A 19,681-nucleotide genomic window follows, 5' to 3' on the forward strand; every position below is an offset into this window, starting at 1 on the left:
CGGCCCAGGGCCTGGCCACATCTTGCTCCTCCAACCTTTCCGTCAGCATCCAGCTTCCAGGGCTCCTTTGCCGACTCCCTGCTCCTCCCCCTTCAGAAAGGCCTTTCCTCACATCGCCCACCCCTGCACCCCTGTAACTTACAACTCCCCGCCACCACTCCCCTGCCAGGGGCTCCCACGGCCCCTTCCACAGCTCTTGCCACACTTGAAGCAGCTTTACTGAGACAAAATGCCCCCTCCCTCCCTCCCCAGCGCCTGCACCCAAATCCCAGCCCCAGTGGGTAACAGATATGCTGGGCCCTCCAGCTCTCCCTCCGCCGAGCTGTGGCTCGGATGGCTCAAGCCCGCCGGCCTCGCGCCCAAGGCCCCGTGAGGTCCCCGGTGGTGCGCCCGGCGAGTTCGGGACGTACTCCCAGGCCCCGTGAGCACGCAGGGCTAGCCTCGGGCATCACGAAGCACCTGCTGGGAGACAGGGGCAGCCCTGGGTTTGCAAGACCCTCGGGGAGGAGCTGCAGGCAGCGTGGGCGACGTGTCCAGATGCGCTTCTTCGGGGAAGACGGAGCTTGCGGCAGGCAGAGTACACACGTCTGCCGTGCGGAAGGCTGCCCTGGGCCAGGAGCTGAGGCGCGTGCCCTGATCTCGTGCCTGAGTCTCCCGACAGCCCTGGGACGTGGGGTTGGCACTGTCGTTTCAAAGCAGTCTTCACTCGCTGCCATTACGGCCATTCTGACCACAGCCACCCTACGAGACAGGGTACAACTGTCCCTGTGGGCTTCCAAGGGGTCACTCTTTATGGGAGTGAAAACTTCATCTTTCTCCGAGGAGCAGATGGTGATTTCAAACAGCTGACCTTGAGGTGAGCAGCCCAATACGAAATCCACTAGACTGCTGGGGCTCTGGTAACTAGGATATTGGAAAGAAATGTAGCAACTTTTGTGGGAGACTGCACCTCTCTGAACAAGCCAAATGGAGACTGAAAGGCAGGCAGGCAGGCTTCCCAGCTTGTGCCTCGGCTCTGGTCACTTTCACTGCCGCGGCAGCTCAATCCTTCAGCGATGCAACTTTACACAGATTTTGCAGTCAACTGCAACCTCCCCATAACCCCATGGGGCCAAACAAACCAGGGCGTGGGATCCCATTTTCGAGAAGAGGAAACAGAGGGAGAGCAGAGCACAGGCCGGGTTGGCACAGGGGCTGGTGCTGCCCGCGTGAGACACACACACACACACACACACACACACACAGCGTTCCCCCCCCCCCCCCAGCTCAGAAAGGCGCAGACTGCCAATCACCTGAGTCCTGAGAACAGCTGAAGCCAGTGTCCCCGGTGCTGCTGCTGTGGCCCAGGGGCTGTCCGCCAGCCATGAGCGCCGTGAGGTGTGGCGACAGGCCCAGGTCTGAAAGACAAGGTCAGCAGTGAGGGCTCACACGCATGGGGGCAGGAGCCACGCCTACCAGCCCTCGGCCCTTCTCAGTGGTCTCCCCGCAAGGAGCCCCTCCTGGCCCTCGGTCTCTCGTCTCCCAGGCGCAGCTTGCTCGCAGTCCCCTGGAGACGAGGAAGCCCGTGGCCGCTCTTTCCCCACTGCCCCTGCTCCTGCCTCAGCGTCTCCGGATTCCCGGGGGTGCCCTGCAGAGGATGCTGTCCTGACATCTTCCCATTAATGGGGAGGACTGAGTGCCCATGGTGTCACACGAGATTTTTTTGTTTTTAAGAAAAGGAAGCTGAACCCCAGAAGGGGAGATCTGGGGAAGCTGGAAGAGAGTAGGTAGGTGAGGGTGAGGTGCCTGACCCGGGCGTGGAAGAAGCCGTGGTTGTGAGACAAGGGCTGTCTGCGAGCAGGCTCATTCTCAGCAGGGGCCCTGCAAGCTCAGGAACCGAAGCCCCCCCGGAGTCTCCTCAAGGCAGGTGGGGCCCGGCTGAAAGGCCTGGAGGAAGTGGCCGGACGCCTCCGGGCTCTGTGCTCATCCCCAGGGTGTGCAGTAGGCAAACTGGTCCCCGTGTTGGTAGGCAAGCCGGCAGAGGAGGGCTGCAGTGGGCTCTGGCCTCGGGCATATCACGCACCACCAGGGCTAGGGTTAACAGGGGAAACTGAGTGTCTGCACATAGGGACCCGGGACCCTATGATCCCACTCAGCCTGGACGGGAGACTGAAGACCTCGCCCTGGGGGAGAAGCAGGGCGGCAGCTGCTGAGCGCTGGGTGCCCAGTCAAACCACCTACTGCTCACCACTCAGCCTCCTGGCCTCCCCACTCCTCAGAGCCCTGGGGTGAGCTGAAATTAGTTGGCATGGCTCTTCTTCGTAACACCTGCCAAATGACCGCTGTGTATGAGACTGGTATGAGGGGACCAGTCGGTTTTGTCACTGCACTGAGTGAAAAGGACAGAAAGGGAACCTCAGGATCACGAAAGGGCTGTGGGGTGGAGCAGGTGTGAGAGCCCTGTGCAGAGAAGAGAGCGCGCCGGGAGCAGAGACAGTAAGGCTGAGCGGCAGGCTCACCAGCCCACAGCATACGTGACTCCGAGCACATCTGGCCAGGAGGCGCTTCAAGAGTGGGGGACCCTGTGCCCGAGCAGAACAGAGAGCAAAGGGCTATGTGGCTAAGGCCTCAGACCAGAGAGAGGCAGGCCTGCCGCAGGGCTAAGAAGTGCCACTGTGGACAAAAGTACTGTATCAGGAGGAAAGTCAAGGGAGATGGAGGAAAGAGCTAGGAGTCAAAGGGCATTCATGGAGGTCTAGACAAAGACATGTACATGCAAATATATATAGGAGGATGGGGAAATAGATCTATGTGTCTATATTTATAGGTCAAGTATTAAGGTGGCGGAAGGACCTTGGGCCTCTACTCAAACACTCCCTCAATGCATGAATACCTTCTTTTATTAAATTGGAACTCTATGATGCTCACTCTCCCGACACAACGGCTGGAGCCAAAGTGGGTGAACAAGTAAATGTGGTGAAGAAAGCTGATGGTGCCCGGCTATCAAAAGAGATAGTGACTGGGGTCTTAAAGGCTTGAAGAGAAACAAGCGGCCATCTAGCTCAGAAGCAACAAAGTCCACATGGAAGAACACACCAGCCTGTGTGATCGAGTGGTCCCAAAGGGATCAGTTACCAGGCATCAAAGAACAAAAAATCATATCATTGACTGCACACCTCCATGATAGGATCGCTGAAGACAAATGGGTGCATAAGCAAATGTGGTGAAGAAAGCTGATGGTGCCCGACTATCAAAAGAGATAGTGTCTGGGGTCTTAAAGGCTTGAAGGTGAACAAGCGGCCATCTAGCTCAGAAGCAAATAAGCCCACATGGAAGAAGCACACCGGCCAGTGCGATCACGAGGTGCCCAAGGGACCAGGTATAAGGCATCATGCAAAAAAAAAACATATAAGTGTGTGTATGTATGTGTATATATGTGTATATGTATGTATGTATGTGTATATATGTATATATATATATTAAATGAAGGGGGAAGTGCAGAGTGGAGACCCAAGACCCAAGTGTCGGCCAATGGAGATCCCCTCATAGAGGGGTTTAGGAGAGGAGATGGGTTAATTAGGGTGTGAGGTAGTATCGATGAAGAACACAGCTTTCCCCCAGATCCTGGATGTTTCCTCCCCCCAACTACCATGATCCGAATTCTACCTTGCAGGGCTGGATAGGACAGAGGCTGTACACTGGTGCATATGAGGGTTGGAGGTACAGGGAATCCAGGGTGGATGATACCTTCAGGACCAAGGGTGTGAGGGACGATGCTGGGAGAGTGGAGGGTGAGTGGGTTGGAAAGGGGGAACTGATTACAAGGATCCACATGTGACCTCTTCCCTGGGAGAGGGACAGCAGAGAAGGGGGGAAGGGAGACTCCGGATAGGGCAGGATAGGGCAAGATATGACAAAATAACGATGTTTAAATTACCAAGGGCATATGAGGGAGGGGGGAATGGGGAGGGAGGGGGGCGGAAAAAAGAGGACCTGATGCAAGGGGCTTAAGTGGAGAGCAAATGCCTTGAGAATGATTGGGGCAGGGAATGTATGGATGTGCTTTATACAATTGAAGTATGTATATGTATGGATTGTGGTAAGAGTTGTATGAGTCCCTAATAAAATGTAAAAGAAGAAAAGAGAAAAAAATGATTAGGGCAAAGACTGTACGGATGTGCTTTATACAATTGATGTATGTTTATGTATGAACTGTGAAAAGAATTGTATGAGCCCCAATAAATTGTTAAAATAAAATAAAAGTACTGTATCCTGCATGTTTCCTGTGGCCTCCCTGCCATCCCCTTGGCCCGCGACAGCCTTCCGGTGCCTCCGCGTTGAAGACGAAGACTAGCCACGGAGCACTAGGCTCTCCAGCTGAGCCTCTAGAGCAGCGGGTCGCAGCCTTCCTCACGCCCGGACCCTTTCCGACAACTCATGTGGTGGGGACCCCCAGCCATCAAATCATTTTTGTTGCTACTTCATCACTGATTTTGCTACTGTTAGGAATCGGGCGACCCCGTGAAAGGCTCTTTTGACCCCCCCAAAGGGGTCGTGACCCACAGGCTGAGAGCCGCTGCTTTAAAGAGTGAGCTGGTGTAGGGAGAAGGAAGGAGAAAACTGTATCTTAGCAGGCACCATGCAGAGACCGAAGAAGACTAAATAAAAATCTGTGTAACTGGATATCCTCAGAAAGTTGGAAGAAAAAGAATCATCATCGTGGGAGAAAGCTGGAAGACGTAAGAAAGGGAAGAGGGACATGACCAGAGCGCTGAGAGATGGGAGTCCCCGCCCAGGAAGCAGAGGCTCCTCCCCACCACCTCGTAGATGCAATGAAATCTTTAAAGACAGCCCTGAGGTCTTGCAGAGGGGTGAGCGCCAGCCTGAGCTTTACGCTCATTCTTCTCAGGGTCAAGTAACAGAACACACACGCGCTCTTCCTTCCTGGGGCTGGAGGGGGGGGGGGTGTCAGTTCATAGCACAAGTTCCATCCCTTCAAATGTGGGGTCTCACTTTTGTCAAGAGCCTGGCCCCTGTGCTGCAGGCTCGTGCGAGAGAGGATCCCAAACATCCCCCATTGTCCCATGACCCCCACCACCACCACCCACTCCCACCCCGGTCCCGGGAACATGCCAGTCTTGTTGGGAGAACACACTGGGAAGAAGCGCAGGTGGGGGGCCACCCACCGCCAGCTGAGATGGCTGAAGCCACAGAGGGTTTGGACACGGCCTCTGAGGCTGCGGTGAAAGCCAGCGGGCGCACCACCCGAGCCAGGCCAGTGTGGCTCAAGCCAGAGGCCAGGGAGCATGGCAGCCAGCTGGCACCTCACGTCTATGTTTATCCAGTTTACCACCAAGAGTGGAAAATTACCCCGAGATTTTTCACAAGAACACAAAATAGCTACTGAGCTGGCTACAATCGAACATATATTTTTTTTTGTTTTTAAGCGCAAAGGAACAGGCCCCAGAGATGGTTAGCCCCTAGCAGGCAGGAAAATCCAAAGGCCCCAGGTTTCCTGTATTTCCCCACCCCCAAATTCCAATCTCTCAAACAAGGGTCTGGAGCATGGCGGCTTCCCTGGAGTCACCATGGGTCAGTGTCCTCCGTCCCAGGAGATGGCTAGAAAGGCCGTCAGTGACCAGGACGTGCAATGCCACAAATACCAGGTCACCTTTTAGGTCGTGGGGGTTGTCCTGGACTTTTCAGGCCTGACTGGGGTGAAGGCCCTGGACCTGCTGGTGGAGGTCGGGCAAGAGGATCTAGTTGCCCTTTCTCATAAACGCCCTTCCCTTTGCTCTGTGAGCTCAACCCCCCACCCCCATCTTTGTGGTTTGTTCCCCAAACTGAATGCCGCTCACCTTGCAGCCCTAGAAGTCAACGCCCACTCTCTAAGCCTGACCTGCCAACCATGAGGTCCCTCGGCCTGTCACCTTCCCGTTAGCCCAGACCTCTAGACTCCAAGGTAAACCCTCCCAGCCGGAGGGCATCCCCGCCTGAGGCCTTGGAAGCTGAAGCTATTTTGGTACCTCCTGGGTAGCTTGGCTCTGCGAGAAAAACCTGGCACTCCTTCGGTTTGCTGCTAACAATGCAAAATCCAAGATTTACTGCTGAAATCCTTTTCGCAAGAGAGGATCCCAAACATCCCCCATTGTCCCATGACCCCCACCACCACCCACTCCCACCCAGGTCCTCGGAACATGCCAGTCTTGTTGGGAGAACACACTGGGAAGAAGAGCAGGTGGGGGGCCACGGAGCAGGTGGGGGGCCTTTTCGCATAAAATCAACATGACAGGGTGTTCAGAGCCTCCTGGTGTCCCAGGCTCCCTGGGAAGCTCCAGGCATTTGCGGAATTCCACTCTGTCTTTGCTCAAATGCGCACTGTTTAGGAGAGGGCAGAATTCCAAGGACTGATTTCTCTGGGAACAATTTCCCAGGTGCCCTTGCAAATGGAGAGGGGCAAAACCAGGAGGGAGCCTCCAAGCCCTCTCTTGCTGGCTTGGGCTGGATCGTGGCACCTCTCCCGGTGCAGGAGTGTGCTCGGAGCATAGGAGGGAGTGTGTTTGTGTGTGTGCACACGTGCGTGTGCGTGCACATGCCCGTGTCTGTGCTGCAGATCAAAGGCCTGCACCCCAGGGCGCTCGGCCAGGCCTGGTGGGCTGTCTCAGGCGGAGGAGGGACTTGAGCCAGGGGGCAGAACTCTTTTGGGGTGACGGTGGGGTGGGGGAGCAGCACAGAGTGGAGCGCGGGGGCGCTGCAGTCTGCTGCTTCCTAGATGCAGTTGCCTTTCTGGGGGGTCAGGGCGCAGAAGGAAGAGAACCCCCGAGGACTCCTGAGGGTCCCAATCCGAGGGGAGGCCATACCTGGGAGCCCACCCGTAAGTGCCCTTCATTGAGGAGGAGCAGGCCCGTGTCCTTGACTCCCAAAGCCAACCACAGCTGGTGCTTTTTTGCCTGTTCTCAGCCTCGGGCGCACGTCCCAAGACAATCAAAAGTGACCTATATGGAAATTCTTGGCCCGGCAAGCAGGTGTTCCTCTTTGTTCTGCCCACCCGCTTCGCCTCCATTCTCCTGCCTCAGCGTTTGGCCTCCTCATCCTTCCTTTCATGGAAAGGGAAAACTTCTATTATTCTTTTGCCTGGAAGATGAGTGACTTTCTAAAATCTGTGGGAATAAGTCAAACTCTGCACGTACTCCTGGCTGAAAGTCACACTGGGGAAATGTGGGCTTGGGGTTGTGGTGGGGGGTGGGGGTGGGAGGTGGTGGGGTTGAGGAGCTGACATTCTTCTCTTAAGAAGTAACTGGCCATCAATCCACAAGATGAGAGCCGTGTCCTTTCCCAATTGCCATATGGAAAGACTCTTCTGGCCTCCCTGCCAGAGTATCCATAGCAATTGCTGCAGTTCGCTGCCTTGGCGCTGCCCCCAGCTCATGGCAACTGCACACACAGTGGAACCAATCACAGCTCCATCCTGCGCCATCCCCGATGGCTCGCAGATTGTTTCGATCCACAGGGTTTTGTTGCCTGATTTATCGCCAGGCCTTTCTCCCTCTGGAGTCCATCTCCCTCCGGGAGCTCTGCTGAAACCTGTTGAGCATCACAGGCACACACCTCAGTGATAGGTGGGTGGTGCTGTGCCGAGGAGCACTGGCTGGGAGTCTACCCTGGGGTCTCCTACACGGAAGAGGAGAATCCTAGTGCTGACGCACGGCAGAATAGCCAGGAATCACTGAGTCCCTGAGGAGGGAAGGTATTTCACAGAGAGGCTTGAAGATGGCCCCAAAGTCATCTGTCAGGCGACTAGAACTAAAGCTGAAGCTGGCTGGTTCTCCAGGTGTGATCTGACAGAAACAAGCCAACAAACTCACTGGTGCCCAGTCTCTTCTAACTCAGAGCTGCCCTACGGAGCATCTCCACACTGCAACTCCTGACAGAGCAGACAGCAAGTTTTCTCCTGCAGAGCTGCTGGTGGGCTTAAACCACCAACCTTGAGGTTAACAACCCAGTGCCTAGCCCTCAGCGCCACCAGAGTTCTGGAGGATCTGAGAAACACCCTCAAAATCTCTCTTTCGATGACCTGTCACAGTCTGCCTAAAACCTGGTTAAAAGATCAGGCGACTTCGCCGTGAAGACAAAGCAGTGCCCGATGCTGTGGACCACTCCGCCCGCAGAGGGTCAAAACTCCAGGCTAGGAAGTCGAAGATGAAAGAGGGATTTGCAGCATCTCCAAATAGCTTGCCCTCAAATCTTTCTCAGTGACAGAGAGGAAGAGAGTGGCTTTATGGTCACTCCCTTAACTGCGACGTCAAGGCCAACGTGACCGGTGAGACGCCGCAGGGGCACCGCACGCGTGCTGGTTGGCTGTACTAAGGGCAGGTGGCCCTGGGCCGTGCCTGCCAGCAGCGCAGTCTTGCCTCACCCCAGGGCACCGCGGGCAAACCAAGGTGAGGAGCATTCCACACACTGGCTGGCTCTCGAGGAGCCTCATGAGCGCGGATGACGAGGGAGTGCCTTAGGCTAAACTGGGCACTGTGCGTCCAACTCTCCTGTCCTGTAAGCCTGGAAGAATTTCAAAATAGGTTTCCAAGTAAATCTAGCTCTAGGGGCGAAAGCGCTCCCGCTGGCTCTCCCCAAAGTGAGGGGGTTGGGGAGGGCTGTCTCCAGAACCCTGTTAGTACCCATTCCGCCACGGGCCACGGACAAGGTGGTGAGGACTCGGTGCACAGAGGGCGGCTGGGCTGTGGCAGTGGCAGACACACCCTGCATCCCCGGGACAAGAGGAGAGCGCGGAGGAAGGAGCAAAGACCGAGGTGGAGCATGAGTGGGGATGAAAGGTCGGCTGGCTGAGGAGCCGAGGTGTGCGGGTGAAGGGAGGGTGCTGAAAGGTGGGGCCCTGGGGAAGACATGATTTGCCAAGAGCAGGAAGCAGCCGGCCTGGGGTTGTTTGCAACAGCACAGACATAACGGTATTCTGGCGGCTGGTGGGTGATGGCGGGGCCAGGGAAAGGCGCGTCTGCCGTGGGCTTCCCTCATGCATTTTGGGTGCCCCTCAGGAGGCCACGGCGGCCTGGAGCTGCTGCCCTGTGGGGAGTCGCTGGGGAGTCCCAGTGACACTCTGGGTGTTTCTTCCTCAAAGGGAAAATGTGGTTTGGGCTCCTGGCTAACAGTCCTGAGAAGTCGCCCATGCACATGCCAGAGCAGCGGAGGGGTCCACAGGCAACACCGGCGGCAGGCGGCCTTCCCTTTCCCGAGCCGTTCCCAAGTTACCTGTGATTCTGTTGGAAATGCTGAAGAGCCTGGATGTCCTCTGTCGCTGCACAAAGGGTTCCCGGTAATATCGGTCCCCAAAGCACATGCCCAGGAGTTCCTTGCGAACCGTCTTGTTCCAGAGCCCATAGATGAGGGGGTGGCAGATGGCGCTGGTGAAGGACAGCCACGTGGCCCAGGTCTCCAGGGTCGGGGAGACATAGTTCTTCCCCCAGAGTGCCTCAGAGGAGATGACAACCATGTAGGGGCCCCAGGTGACCATGAAGGCGCCGATGACCACCAGGATGGTCATAAGGGCTTTGTACTGGTTGGCCGAGTACACCACGCCCTGGAAGGCATGCCGCCTGCTGCCCGACGAGGAGGTCGAGGTACTGGAGTTTTTCCTCCCGCTCCTCTGGGCATCCTCCTCCGCCATGACCACGGTGCCACAGTGCACCTTGCGCGCCTTGACCCTGGCCACGCGGAAGATGAAGCCATAGCACACGAGCATGACCAGGAAGGGGAAGAGCGCACACCAGACCTGCCAGAAGGCCGTGTAGCCGGGCTCCCGGTGCCACGCAGCCACGCACATCCACTTGAACTCGTCAAACTCCACCGATGACCAGCCGAACAAGGGGGGCAGACAGCCAATGAGGGAGTGCAGCCAGATGTAGACCAGGGCCATCACTGCACGGTTCCCCGTGATCTTCATGGGGTACAGCATTGGGTAGATGACAGCGTAGTAGCTAGGAAAAGGAGGGGGGAGAGAGGAGAGTCAAACGGGGAAAGGAGAGCCCGCCAGGGCCGGGCCCCACTGCTTCCCTGGCTGGAACCATGAAAGCAGCCCCTTCTGCAGCTCGCCCACATGTGGTTCTGCAGGAGTCCTCATCCCTTAGGGGGTTTACAGAGAACGGAGCACGCTCGCACGATAGCTGCCAGTCTACAGGATCAGACATCCAGCCAGGTCACTTCTGCTGTTGCTGACCCAATTCTGTTGAGCGCCGGTGAGGAAATGTGGGGGAAGACAGAGTTATAAGCAGAGTATGAGTCTGGAGTCCTAGGGGCGACATTGAATCCACACAACTTTCAGGGGTGGGTACTCCTATCAGCATCACAGGTGAGTGCACTTAAAGACCAGAAAGGCTGCGTAACCTGCCCCACCCCAGACATGGAAAAAACAAAGCATAAACTGACTCTCCTCTCCCCTGGTGGTCCCTGGTCAACCATCTTGTTCTAGAGCCGGTCTATCAGGTGGGAGCTCTGATCCACTTGGCAGAACGCTTAAGGAGGTAGACCTGGAGTGCTCCTGATCCAAACGGGCAGGAACCTTGATCCAGACTAGAACCAGGGCCGCCTTCCAGCAGGAGAGACCACTAGACAAGGGCCGACACTGGTGAGCCCCGGGGCTAGTGCCACGCACGCAGCTCAAGAAGGCCGGAGGGTGAAGAACAAGGACTCCCCTGGGTGGCACAAGTGGTCGATGCGCCCAACTGTTAACCACCAGGCTGGAAGTTCAAGTCTACCTCGCAGCACCTCAGATGAGAGCCAGGAGATCAGCAGCCACCCCACGGAGCACAGGTCCACTCTTCCACACATGGCGTCGGCAGGAGCTGGAACTGACTGGGTGTCGGGTTTGGTGGAATGTAGGGTGGAGAAGAGAGGTGCCGAAGAGATGGGCAAGGCCCAAGGTATGCAGAGCCTTATACGCCTGGCTAAGGACTGACGTTTTAGACTCTGGGGCCAAGGCAAAACTGCCCTGCCCTGCCCTGCACAGCCATTTTGTCCTTGGGACGTGCTGCTGAGAAGAACAGACTAGTCCCATGAGAGCAAGGTGCAAAAGGAAGGGGTGGCTGCACGGACGGGGCCTGGTAGCAGGCAGGGCTTTGTGAAACAGCTGAGGCCGGGGGCCCACTGGTGCAGCATGGAAAGCACTCAGCTGCTGTGTTAGTCTGGGTACTTTAGAGAAACAAATCCACAGCAACTCGTGTATAAGAAAGTTTTATGTAAAGGTTAAGTGCGCATCAAGAAAACATCCCAACCCAATGCTAACCAAGCCCTCAAGTCCAACATTAACCCATATGTCCGATTCCAATCCACAAAGTCCTCCTCCATCTCACAAAACAGAGGCAATGATGCCGACTGCAGCTGAGTCGGTGAATGTGTAAGCATCTCAAGCGTTGGCAGGGGTCTCCACACGGCTGCTCCAGCACCCAGGGCTACATTGGGGTAGGTCCATGTAGTTTCTCCTTGGGGATGTCTCACAGGAAGTGAGCCTTGCAAACTGAAGCAGGGAACTGTTAAGGCAGCTTCACCCTGGTGCAACCACCACAAAACAAGAGACCCGAGAACTAGAAAGGTAAGGCTCACCGAGTCATTTATCCCTCTGCCCTTCAATTAAACCCACATGTGTTTATCGACAAGGTTGGCACAATGAACTAACTCAATCCACCCCTTGCCAACCTGGCACCTGTAGATAGTTCTTTAGCTTCACAATTGCAATTAAGTAACACCTACACCTTAACCCTATAATCCTGTGAATATGTTCCCCCACCTATGAAAGTTTGTAAGCCAACCACTCCATGCCTTTATCTCCCCCAATTTTGGGTATCCAATTTATATACTGCCCACTTACATCAACCCAGTTCTCTGAGAAGACAATCATATTTTTCAACGTGAAGAGTCTTTATTCCAGTTGGAACCTTGTGAAGTCTGCATCCACAAGCAAAGTCAAATCCGGACAGGCCCTATCCATAAAGTCAGCAACAATATGCACCAGTTCACAGGCTCACAAATCTCCAGCTGGTCGGGTTCTAGTCAACTCAATGTGGGCTGCCTCACTCACCCTCCACAGGGTGCCCATTGGTCACTTGCCTTTAGACCATGGGCTCTCCCCAAATCAACAAGCGTAGCCCCCTCATGCTAGGTCATGAACCTTTGACCCGTCAACCTGATCTCGTCTTCTTTTTTTTTCCTATAAACCAAGTCCACAGGTGTCAGTAGCCAAACTCAACCTGTCTCTTTATTGCTACATCACATTAGGTGGGGAAAAAATTCACAGGAGTATAGAGTTAAGGTGTAGGTGTTATTTAATTGCAATTGTGAAACTAAAGAATGATGTACAGGTGCCAGGTTGCCAGGGTGAATTGAGTTAGTTTACTGTGCCAACCTGGCCTATAAACACATGTGGGATTAATTGAAGGGCGGGGGGGATGAATGCCTCGGTGAGCCTTGCCTTTCTAGTTCTCGGGTCTCTTGCTTTGTGATGGTCGCACCAGGGTGCAGCTGCCTTAGCCAGTTCCCTGCTTCAGCTGGCAAGGCTCACTTTCTGCAAGACATCCCCAAGGAGAAGCCAGATGGACCTACCCCAATGCAGCCCTGGGTGCTGGAGCAGCCATGTGGAGACCCCTGCCAGCGCTGAGATGCTTACACATTCACTGACTCAGCTTTCCTCCTACAGTCGGCATCATTGGGTCTGTTCTGTGAGATGGAGGAGGACTCTGTGGATTGGTGTTGGAAATATGGGTTAATGTTGGACTTGAGGGCTTGGGAAACAATGGGTTGGGATGTTTTCTTGATGCGCACTTACCCTTTACATAAAACTCTCTCTTATACACGAGTTGCTGTGGATTTGTTTCTCTAAAGTACCCACACTAATACAGCTTCTAACAAAGGTTGGAGATTCAAACCTTCCAGTAGGTCTGCAGGAGAAAGATGTGCCCCTCCTACGTCACTTCGGTTGCCACCCCTTCCACCAAGACTTCCCCGAGTCACCCTCGGGCAGCAGCCTGACTGGACAGTCTCGGGGAGGTCTCCCTCCTCAGTCTGTCCCCTTTGTTAAGGCTCTTACCTATCAGGGGTGCGTTTAGGGCTGCTCAACTCTACGGCTCGACTAGATCAAGAACAAAAAGTCTGAGTCAGCCCAGCTCTCTCGGGTTCAGCAGGTGAACTCACCTCCTGCAGTCTCCCGCAGGCACTAGGTCTTCTCCACCTGACTAACCAGCCCGTCATCCCGGCCATCTCCATCGATCAAACTACAACTGTCAGAGCCACAGAGGGAAATAAAAATATGCAAAATGCTGTCCAGAGCCCGGGCGCTCTGGCAGCTGACTCGTGGTAAAACGCCTCAAACTTGAATAGCGAGATGGCGATGGCCCTTTCCTACATGGCTGGTTTAGGACACTGAAATTTAAATGGTGAACCCAACGCCGAGTAGCTTTTCTTTTCTATTAGAGTTGAGTCTTTGGTGAGACTTTACAGGGCAAGGTAGGTTCCCATCTGAGCATGTCCACACAGATTCGGGGCCTCTGCTGCATTTATCACCAGTGTCAACACGCGTTCACTGTGACATGCTCAGCCCAGTCCCAGCAGTGTAGGCACGCCCCGTCCCCTGACCTTCTCATCTTTGCTTCAGATTAAATGCTGGCCCGTTGGCCTCACGCAGATGGGATTCTGGTGGAGCGCGAGCATCCTGCAGCCGGTGTGCCGTTCTGCTACTCGGCTACCAGGTGGTCGCAGAGGACGCGCACGCCCAGCTCCAGGTTTAAAGAGTGTCCTGGGACACTCAGCCAGTCCTACGCTCGCCACCGTTTCAGGTTCATTTGTCTGGCTTTTAACTTTGGGAGTAAAATAAGTAAGAATTTGAGTTCTGCTCTGCATTTCCCCCCCATTCTATTCACAACCGTCAATGGTAGCCCCAGTCAGAAAGGAGACTGGTAGGCGCCAGGCACCATCTAGTTCTCTGGTCTCAGGATGGATGAGGCTGGGGTTCAGACTGCTCTTCTCTGAGTATCTCGTTCCCTTCTTACTCTTTGGCTCCTGGCAAGTAAAGACCAATAAATTCACTGCCATGGAGTCGGTTTCCAGCCATAGTGACCCTGTTAGACGGAGCAGAACTGACCTGTGGGCAGCTGAGGCCGTGAATCTTGATGAGAATTGATAGCTCATCCTTCTCACAAGGTTTGAACACAAGGTTGGTCCTTGTGGCCAACTGCAATACCCCATTATGCCACCAGGGGTCCTCAGACAGCGGTAGCTGTGTCTTACATGGCCACCTGTGAGCTTCAAGTGCCTAGATAATATTCACGTCGCTAGGATGCAAACATTATTTTGTGAAATGTTATACCAATTGACTGGGTTTTCCATGAGCTTTCCAACCCCAGCGGCATCATCTTGCTTGTCGTATTGCTCCGGCTAGGACTGTCAGCACGTTTTGAATGAGTGTTGATAATGGACATCCTTGTCTTACTTCCATTCCCAAAGGGAAGGCTCTCAGTCTTTCGCTATTGAGTATGATGCTGGCCGCTGCTTTTCCATAGTACGGGGATGAAGTTTCCCTTCCATTTCTGTTTCTGCTGAAGGAGTGTTGAATTTTATTGAATGTCTTTCTGAGGCGATCAATATGATCACACGGGTCTTTTCTTTTTGTTATGGGTGGATTACAATAGTGATTTTATCTTGTTGAGTTACCCTTGTAATCCTACTACAAAACCCATTTGATCACGGTTAGGGGGTTGGTGGTGGTGGTGGTGTGTGTGTGTGTGATGTTGAAGTCTGTTGGCAAAAACGCTGTTAAAGTTTTTGGTTCGTGTTCGTAGGGATCCTGATCTACACTTGTCTTTTGTTGGCGATGTCACAGCCTGGATTTAGTACAGAGTTGTGCTGGCCTCTTAACAAGCATTTCTTAGTATTCCTTCTTCCTCTGTGCTTTGAAGAAATGGCGTTTCGATGGCACCTGCAATCTCTCCTGTTGTAATGGATCTGCTTGGATAGTTACTTCTGCTACGTATTTATCTGGTGGGTGATGTGTGTCTTAGAATCTGTCCATTTCATCTGGGTTTTCAGATTTGTTGGAGCACAATTTTCCAGAGTGATCAACTGTAATCTTCATCTCCACTTTGACTGGTTATAATGTCACCGATTCTTCACCCCTCGGCTTGGGATGAAAAAACCCTCTTCTGCTTGTTCTTTTGCAGTCGACCAAGCCAGTGATTCTCTATTTTATTTTAAAGAACCAATTTCTGATTTTTTTTAATCCTTTCTTTTCTTTTTCTATTTCTATTGCTTTCTGCTCGGATCAGCATTATTTCTTTTGTACTGGTAGGTTTTTGTTGTTGATCTTTTTCTATTTTTTTTCAGTTGTCAGTTTTAAGTTTATGATTTTTAGATCTTTTTCAATGTAGGCTTTGCTATGAATTCTCCCCCCCCCAAAAAAAAAACACTGGTTTTTCTGCGCCCCATATGTTCTGTCTTTGTTTGCTTGATTCTAGAAATAGTTCTGTTAGGCTGTGTTCTTCAGAGACGCAAAGCAGATGACATCTGTGTATGTAGATAAGGCAGTGTGTTGTTGTCAGGTGCCATCGAGTCGGTTCCGACCTACTGCAACCTCGTGCACAACAGAAGGAAGCGCTGCACAGGCCTGCGCCATCCTTGCAGTTGCTCCTATTCCTGAGCCAGTGCTGCAGCCACGGTGTCGATCCATCTCCTGAGGGCCTTCCCGTGCAGTGCCTCTCCTTTATGAGCATGCTGCCCTTCTCCAGGGACTGCTCTCTCCAGACAACACGTCCAAAGTCCGTAAGACAGAGTCTTGCCGTCCTTGCCTGGAAGGAGCACCCTGACCGCACTTCTTCCAAGACAGCTCTTAGCAGGCCGTGGTCCTCCCAGTGTCCTTCTCCCGCACCACAAGTCAGATGCCTCAGCTCTTCTTCGAAGGAAGCAGACATCAAGTTGCTCACAGTTAGACAGGTGATTAAGCCAAATCTGGCTCAAGTTCATCTGTCACGGGCTAAGCCGGGGCGAGGGGGCGGTGCTTTGCCTGGTCAGCATAGATGCCGGGGCTAAGGAACTAGGGAAGATGAACCAGGAAGCAGGCTGCGGAGGCCGAAGAGAAAGACTCCAAGGTTGGCAGGCAACATGACAGGCCACTGACAGCTCCCAGGGTCAGCCGACGGCAGGCAGGCCTCCAGTCCACGTGCCAAGAAGCCAGATCCAGAATCCAGGCCGGCGCGAAGAAGGGAAGGGAGTTCTCCACAGGATTAATTTATGTAGGTGACCTAGCCACATCCACAGGGAATATCATCAGGCTGTGTCCAAAGTAAGGGGTGCACTCCACTCTCCCCACAACTGCTCGGCTGCTCACCGCAAGTTCATCGCGGCGTTGTTCCATGACACGCCGTCATATCATGGGGCTCAACCGCCAGGCTACCGAGAATCCTGGCCCAGCCAAGTTGACCCAGAACCAAAAGATGGCAATTTCCACCTCACTGGTGACGTTTTCCTGCCATTCCACCCTCATTTTGAAGTCCTCATAGGAGAAACGGCTTCATCCGTGAGTCCCATTCCCCACCAGCTCTTTGAAGCCCCTCATCTATTACTTGCTTTTCCGTGTATGTATTTTTCCTGTTGCTGGTTTCCAGCTTCAAAACCATTATGGTCAGAGACAAAGCTTTGTGCTATTTACGTACTTCAAAAAATTTTGAGATTTGTGTCCCAGCGTGTGGTCTATTCTGGAAACTGACTCCATGGGAGCTGGTGAAGAATGTGCACTGTTCTGCTGGGAGATGGAGGTTGTGTGTGTGTCCGTGTGTCCGCTTGGCTTTACTTCTGCCTCGGTGTTCCTAGTGATCTTTTAGACAGTCGGTCTGTAATTTAAAGTGGTGCCGTGAAGTCCTCTACTATTATTGTAGAATTGTTTTTTTCTTCATATTAGTCAATATTTCATGTACTTGAGTGCCCTTTTGTCAAGTGTCTATTTCACCATTGTGTCTTCTTGCTGGATTGACCCTTTTATGACCACGTAATGTGCTGGGTTATCTCTTTTGATGGATTTTGATTTGAAGTCTTATTTCATCTGATATCAGAAGTCAACCTTGCCCTTCACTGTTTCCTGATGGCATGGGGCATTCTTCTCCAGCCTGTCATTTCCAGTGCCCGTGTCCTTTCATCTACGGTGCTTCCAGTAGGCAGTAACAGGCTAGATTGTGGCTTTCTGTTATTTCTTCCGTCCATTCTGGCTTTCTCTGCCTTTTGCAAAAGCATTTAAATTCGCGATTATTACTGAAAATGAAGTGTCGATCTCACCCACTTGGTTATTTGCTTTTTCAGTGTTTGATATCTTGCTTTTTTATTCTGATGTTTCTGGTTTTGTTGGTCCATGGTGGTTTCTTATGATGAGTCTATTTCTTCTTTATTTTCTTCTGAATGTTTCCCCCTCTGAGCGGTTTCTGTTGTTGTTTTCTCCACATACAACTGCAATATCTCACATATTAAAAAAGTTAACATACAACTTTAACATAATAAAATCTGTCTAGTCTTTTCTCCTGCGTCTCCCATTTCTTCTCACTTCCCCATTCCCTTAACATCATATACAACCTATACTCATTACGTTTACTCTGTACTTCTTACGAAATCAGTGTTATGTTGTGTGTGGTATTTACTTGTGTTAGTTTACTCCCTGAAATCCTCACCTATTTGGTCCTTATGATTGCCCATGCCGTATTTTTTAAAGGTGTCTCTGTTTCCCTCTGTATGTATGTATGTATGATGCATGTATATGTACATACAAATATATATGTCTGTATGTATGTAATGCTCTTGCTTCTCCATTTGCAGTTCTCCCTTTCGTTTCACTTGACAAGCTGGTCCGATGGGGACCAATTCCCGGAGCAACAACTTTGCTGGGGAAAGGACTCTCGGGAGGCCCTTCTCTTCGTTCCGTATCTTATAGTACAGCACCCCATGGCCTTCTGGGCTCTGGGGAGAAATTCACACGGATGCTTATGGAAGTCTCTGAGTAGGCCGTCTTGTGCTCTTCTGTTTCTGCTCTCAGAATTATCTTCTTTATTTGGGGCTTTCAGCAATTGTACGAAGAGGTGGCACAAAGTTGATTTTTCGTGCTCTTCACACTGGGGTCTGTGCAGTCTCCTGCAGTTGAAGGGCTGGTTCTCTGTTCAGGTCTGGGAAGTTGTCTTTGGTCCTCTCTAGAACAGGTGTTTCTGTGCCGTGAATGTCATGGTGCTCTGAGATGCCAATAGGTTTCGTGTGCTCGCTATCTTAACTGACTCCCGCATTTCCTTCGGGGCTTGTTCATTTTCCTTGAGACGTAATACTAAGGTCAGCTCCTTGGTCTTCTAGCTTCTCACTGCTCAGTTCTACGGCTGAGTGTTTCCTCTTGCTTTGTCAAAGTCATTTGCTTTATTCTTCTGTCCTAACAGCTTTGTGGGTTTTGTTTTTTAAACGTTTTCAATCTTCTTGTCCAGTCTCTTATTTTTGTGCCCCTCCATTTGTTTCCTGCCCGCCACTCGTTCATTTTCTGTGCGGCTTATTGCTTTTGTAAAACATAGCACCAGTCTGAAATGTTTCTGTGTGTTTTTTGTCTCCCTTTAGAGGAGAAATCTCTTCATGTTTTGTTTTCGATTATCCTTCCTCTTGTGATGTTGTGGTATTTTGTTGCTGTTGTACTTAGGTGGTGGTTGTTTTCATTTTTAACCTTAAAATTTTACACTGATCATGATGGAACATTTTTCTGACTGGGTCCCCTGGTGGCATACCTGCCAACTGGCTGCCAACCAAAAGGCTGGGGCCCTGACCCAACAGCTGCTCCGCAGGAGAAAGAAACTGGCAGCTCCATCTCCAAAGATTCCGTCCCCGAGCACCATGGGGCAGCTCCCCAGCCCCGCAGGGTCACAATGAGTCAAAAGGGACCCAGCACCTGCAGGCGTATCTGCTCCTGAGAATCACTAGAGGGCGCTCTTATCCTTAGTTGTTTGGGGTGTTTTTAGGCTGGGGTTTGTTTTGTTTTCTCAGCACTGATGCAGTTCTGGATGACTGAGCTCTGGAATTGGATGTGCATGCCCAGGAGCAGGATTTAATTGGTCGCAGATTCTGACCTCAGTGGCGGAGCTCAACTTGAGGGGAATCTGGAGTCTGTCCCATACAGATGCCCCTGCGGGCTCCCCTACAGCGTCCAGTGCTCCCTGTGTGGGTCCGCCACTCTGCTGCCCTTGCTGTCCCCCTCCGTCACGGTGTCCATCCGTCTCAGGTCTCGGCAGGATGTAGGACTCCCTCACAGTGTCACCATCTCCCGTCCTCCCCTCCCAGTCACACTCACACACTAGGAACTCCCTCTGCCCACTGAGGTCACCTACGAAAATCAGGGGACAGCTTCCTCAGATCAGCTCATTTTCTGTATTCCCGGTTTGGGGTGTTACCAAGCCCCATCCCAAAATGGCTGCGATGAGCAAGTACTCTGTTCGTGGGGAGATCCTCCCACCCTCACCCTCGCACCCCACTTCGGTGCCAGCCCCAATCGGTCTGTGCTCGTTTCTGTTGGCGGTGCATGGGACTCCTTGCTGGAGGAGGAAATGAAACGTCCGCTCACTGAACCGTCTGGCTCTGTCCGACTGCTACTTTTATATCGCCCTTTTCCCTCCCTGCAAGGCCTTCAAAACAGATACTGTGGCTT

The 19,681-nt window shown here is 52.7% G+C and overlaps 1 protein-coding gene across 2 annotated transcripts in view; it reads right to left on the reverse strand.

Moving 5' to 3' along the window:
* The window catches only part of GPR161 (G protein-coupled receptor 161), a 57,492-nt gene that overhangs the window by 7,560 nt on the left and 30,251 nt on the right, over window positions 1–19,681 (reverse strand). For both annotated transcript variants that reach the window (XM_075564506.1, XM_075564497.1), the window contains 2 exons: window positions 9,244–9,968; window positions 1,293–1,397 (listed from right to left, as the gene is read on the reverse strand). In XM_075564506.1, the coding sequence (XP_075420621.1) occupies window positions 1,293–1,397; window positions 9,244–9,968 (830 nt within the window). The remainder of the gene's footprint in view (window positions 1–1,292; window positions 1,398–9,243; window positions 9,969–19,681) is intronic.

The sequence above is a fragment of the Tenrec ecaudatus genome, chromosome 1 (assembly GCF_050624435.1).
Source record: "Tenrec ecaudatus isolate mTenEca1 chromosome 1, mTenEca1.hap1, whole genome shotgun sequence".
In the NCBI taxonomy this organism is placed as follows: Eukaryota; Metazoa; Chordata; class Mammalia; order Afrosoricida; family Tenrecidae; genus Tenrec; species Tenrec ecaudatus.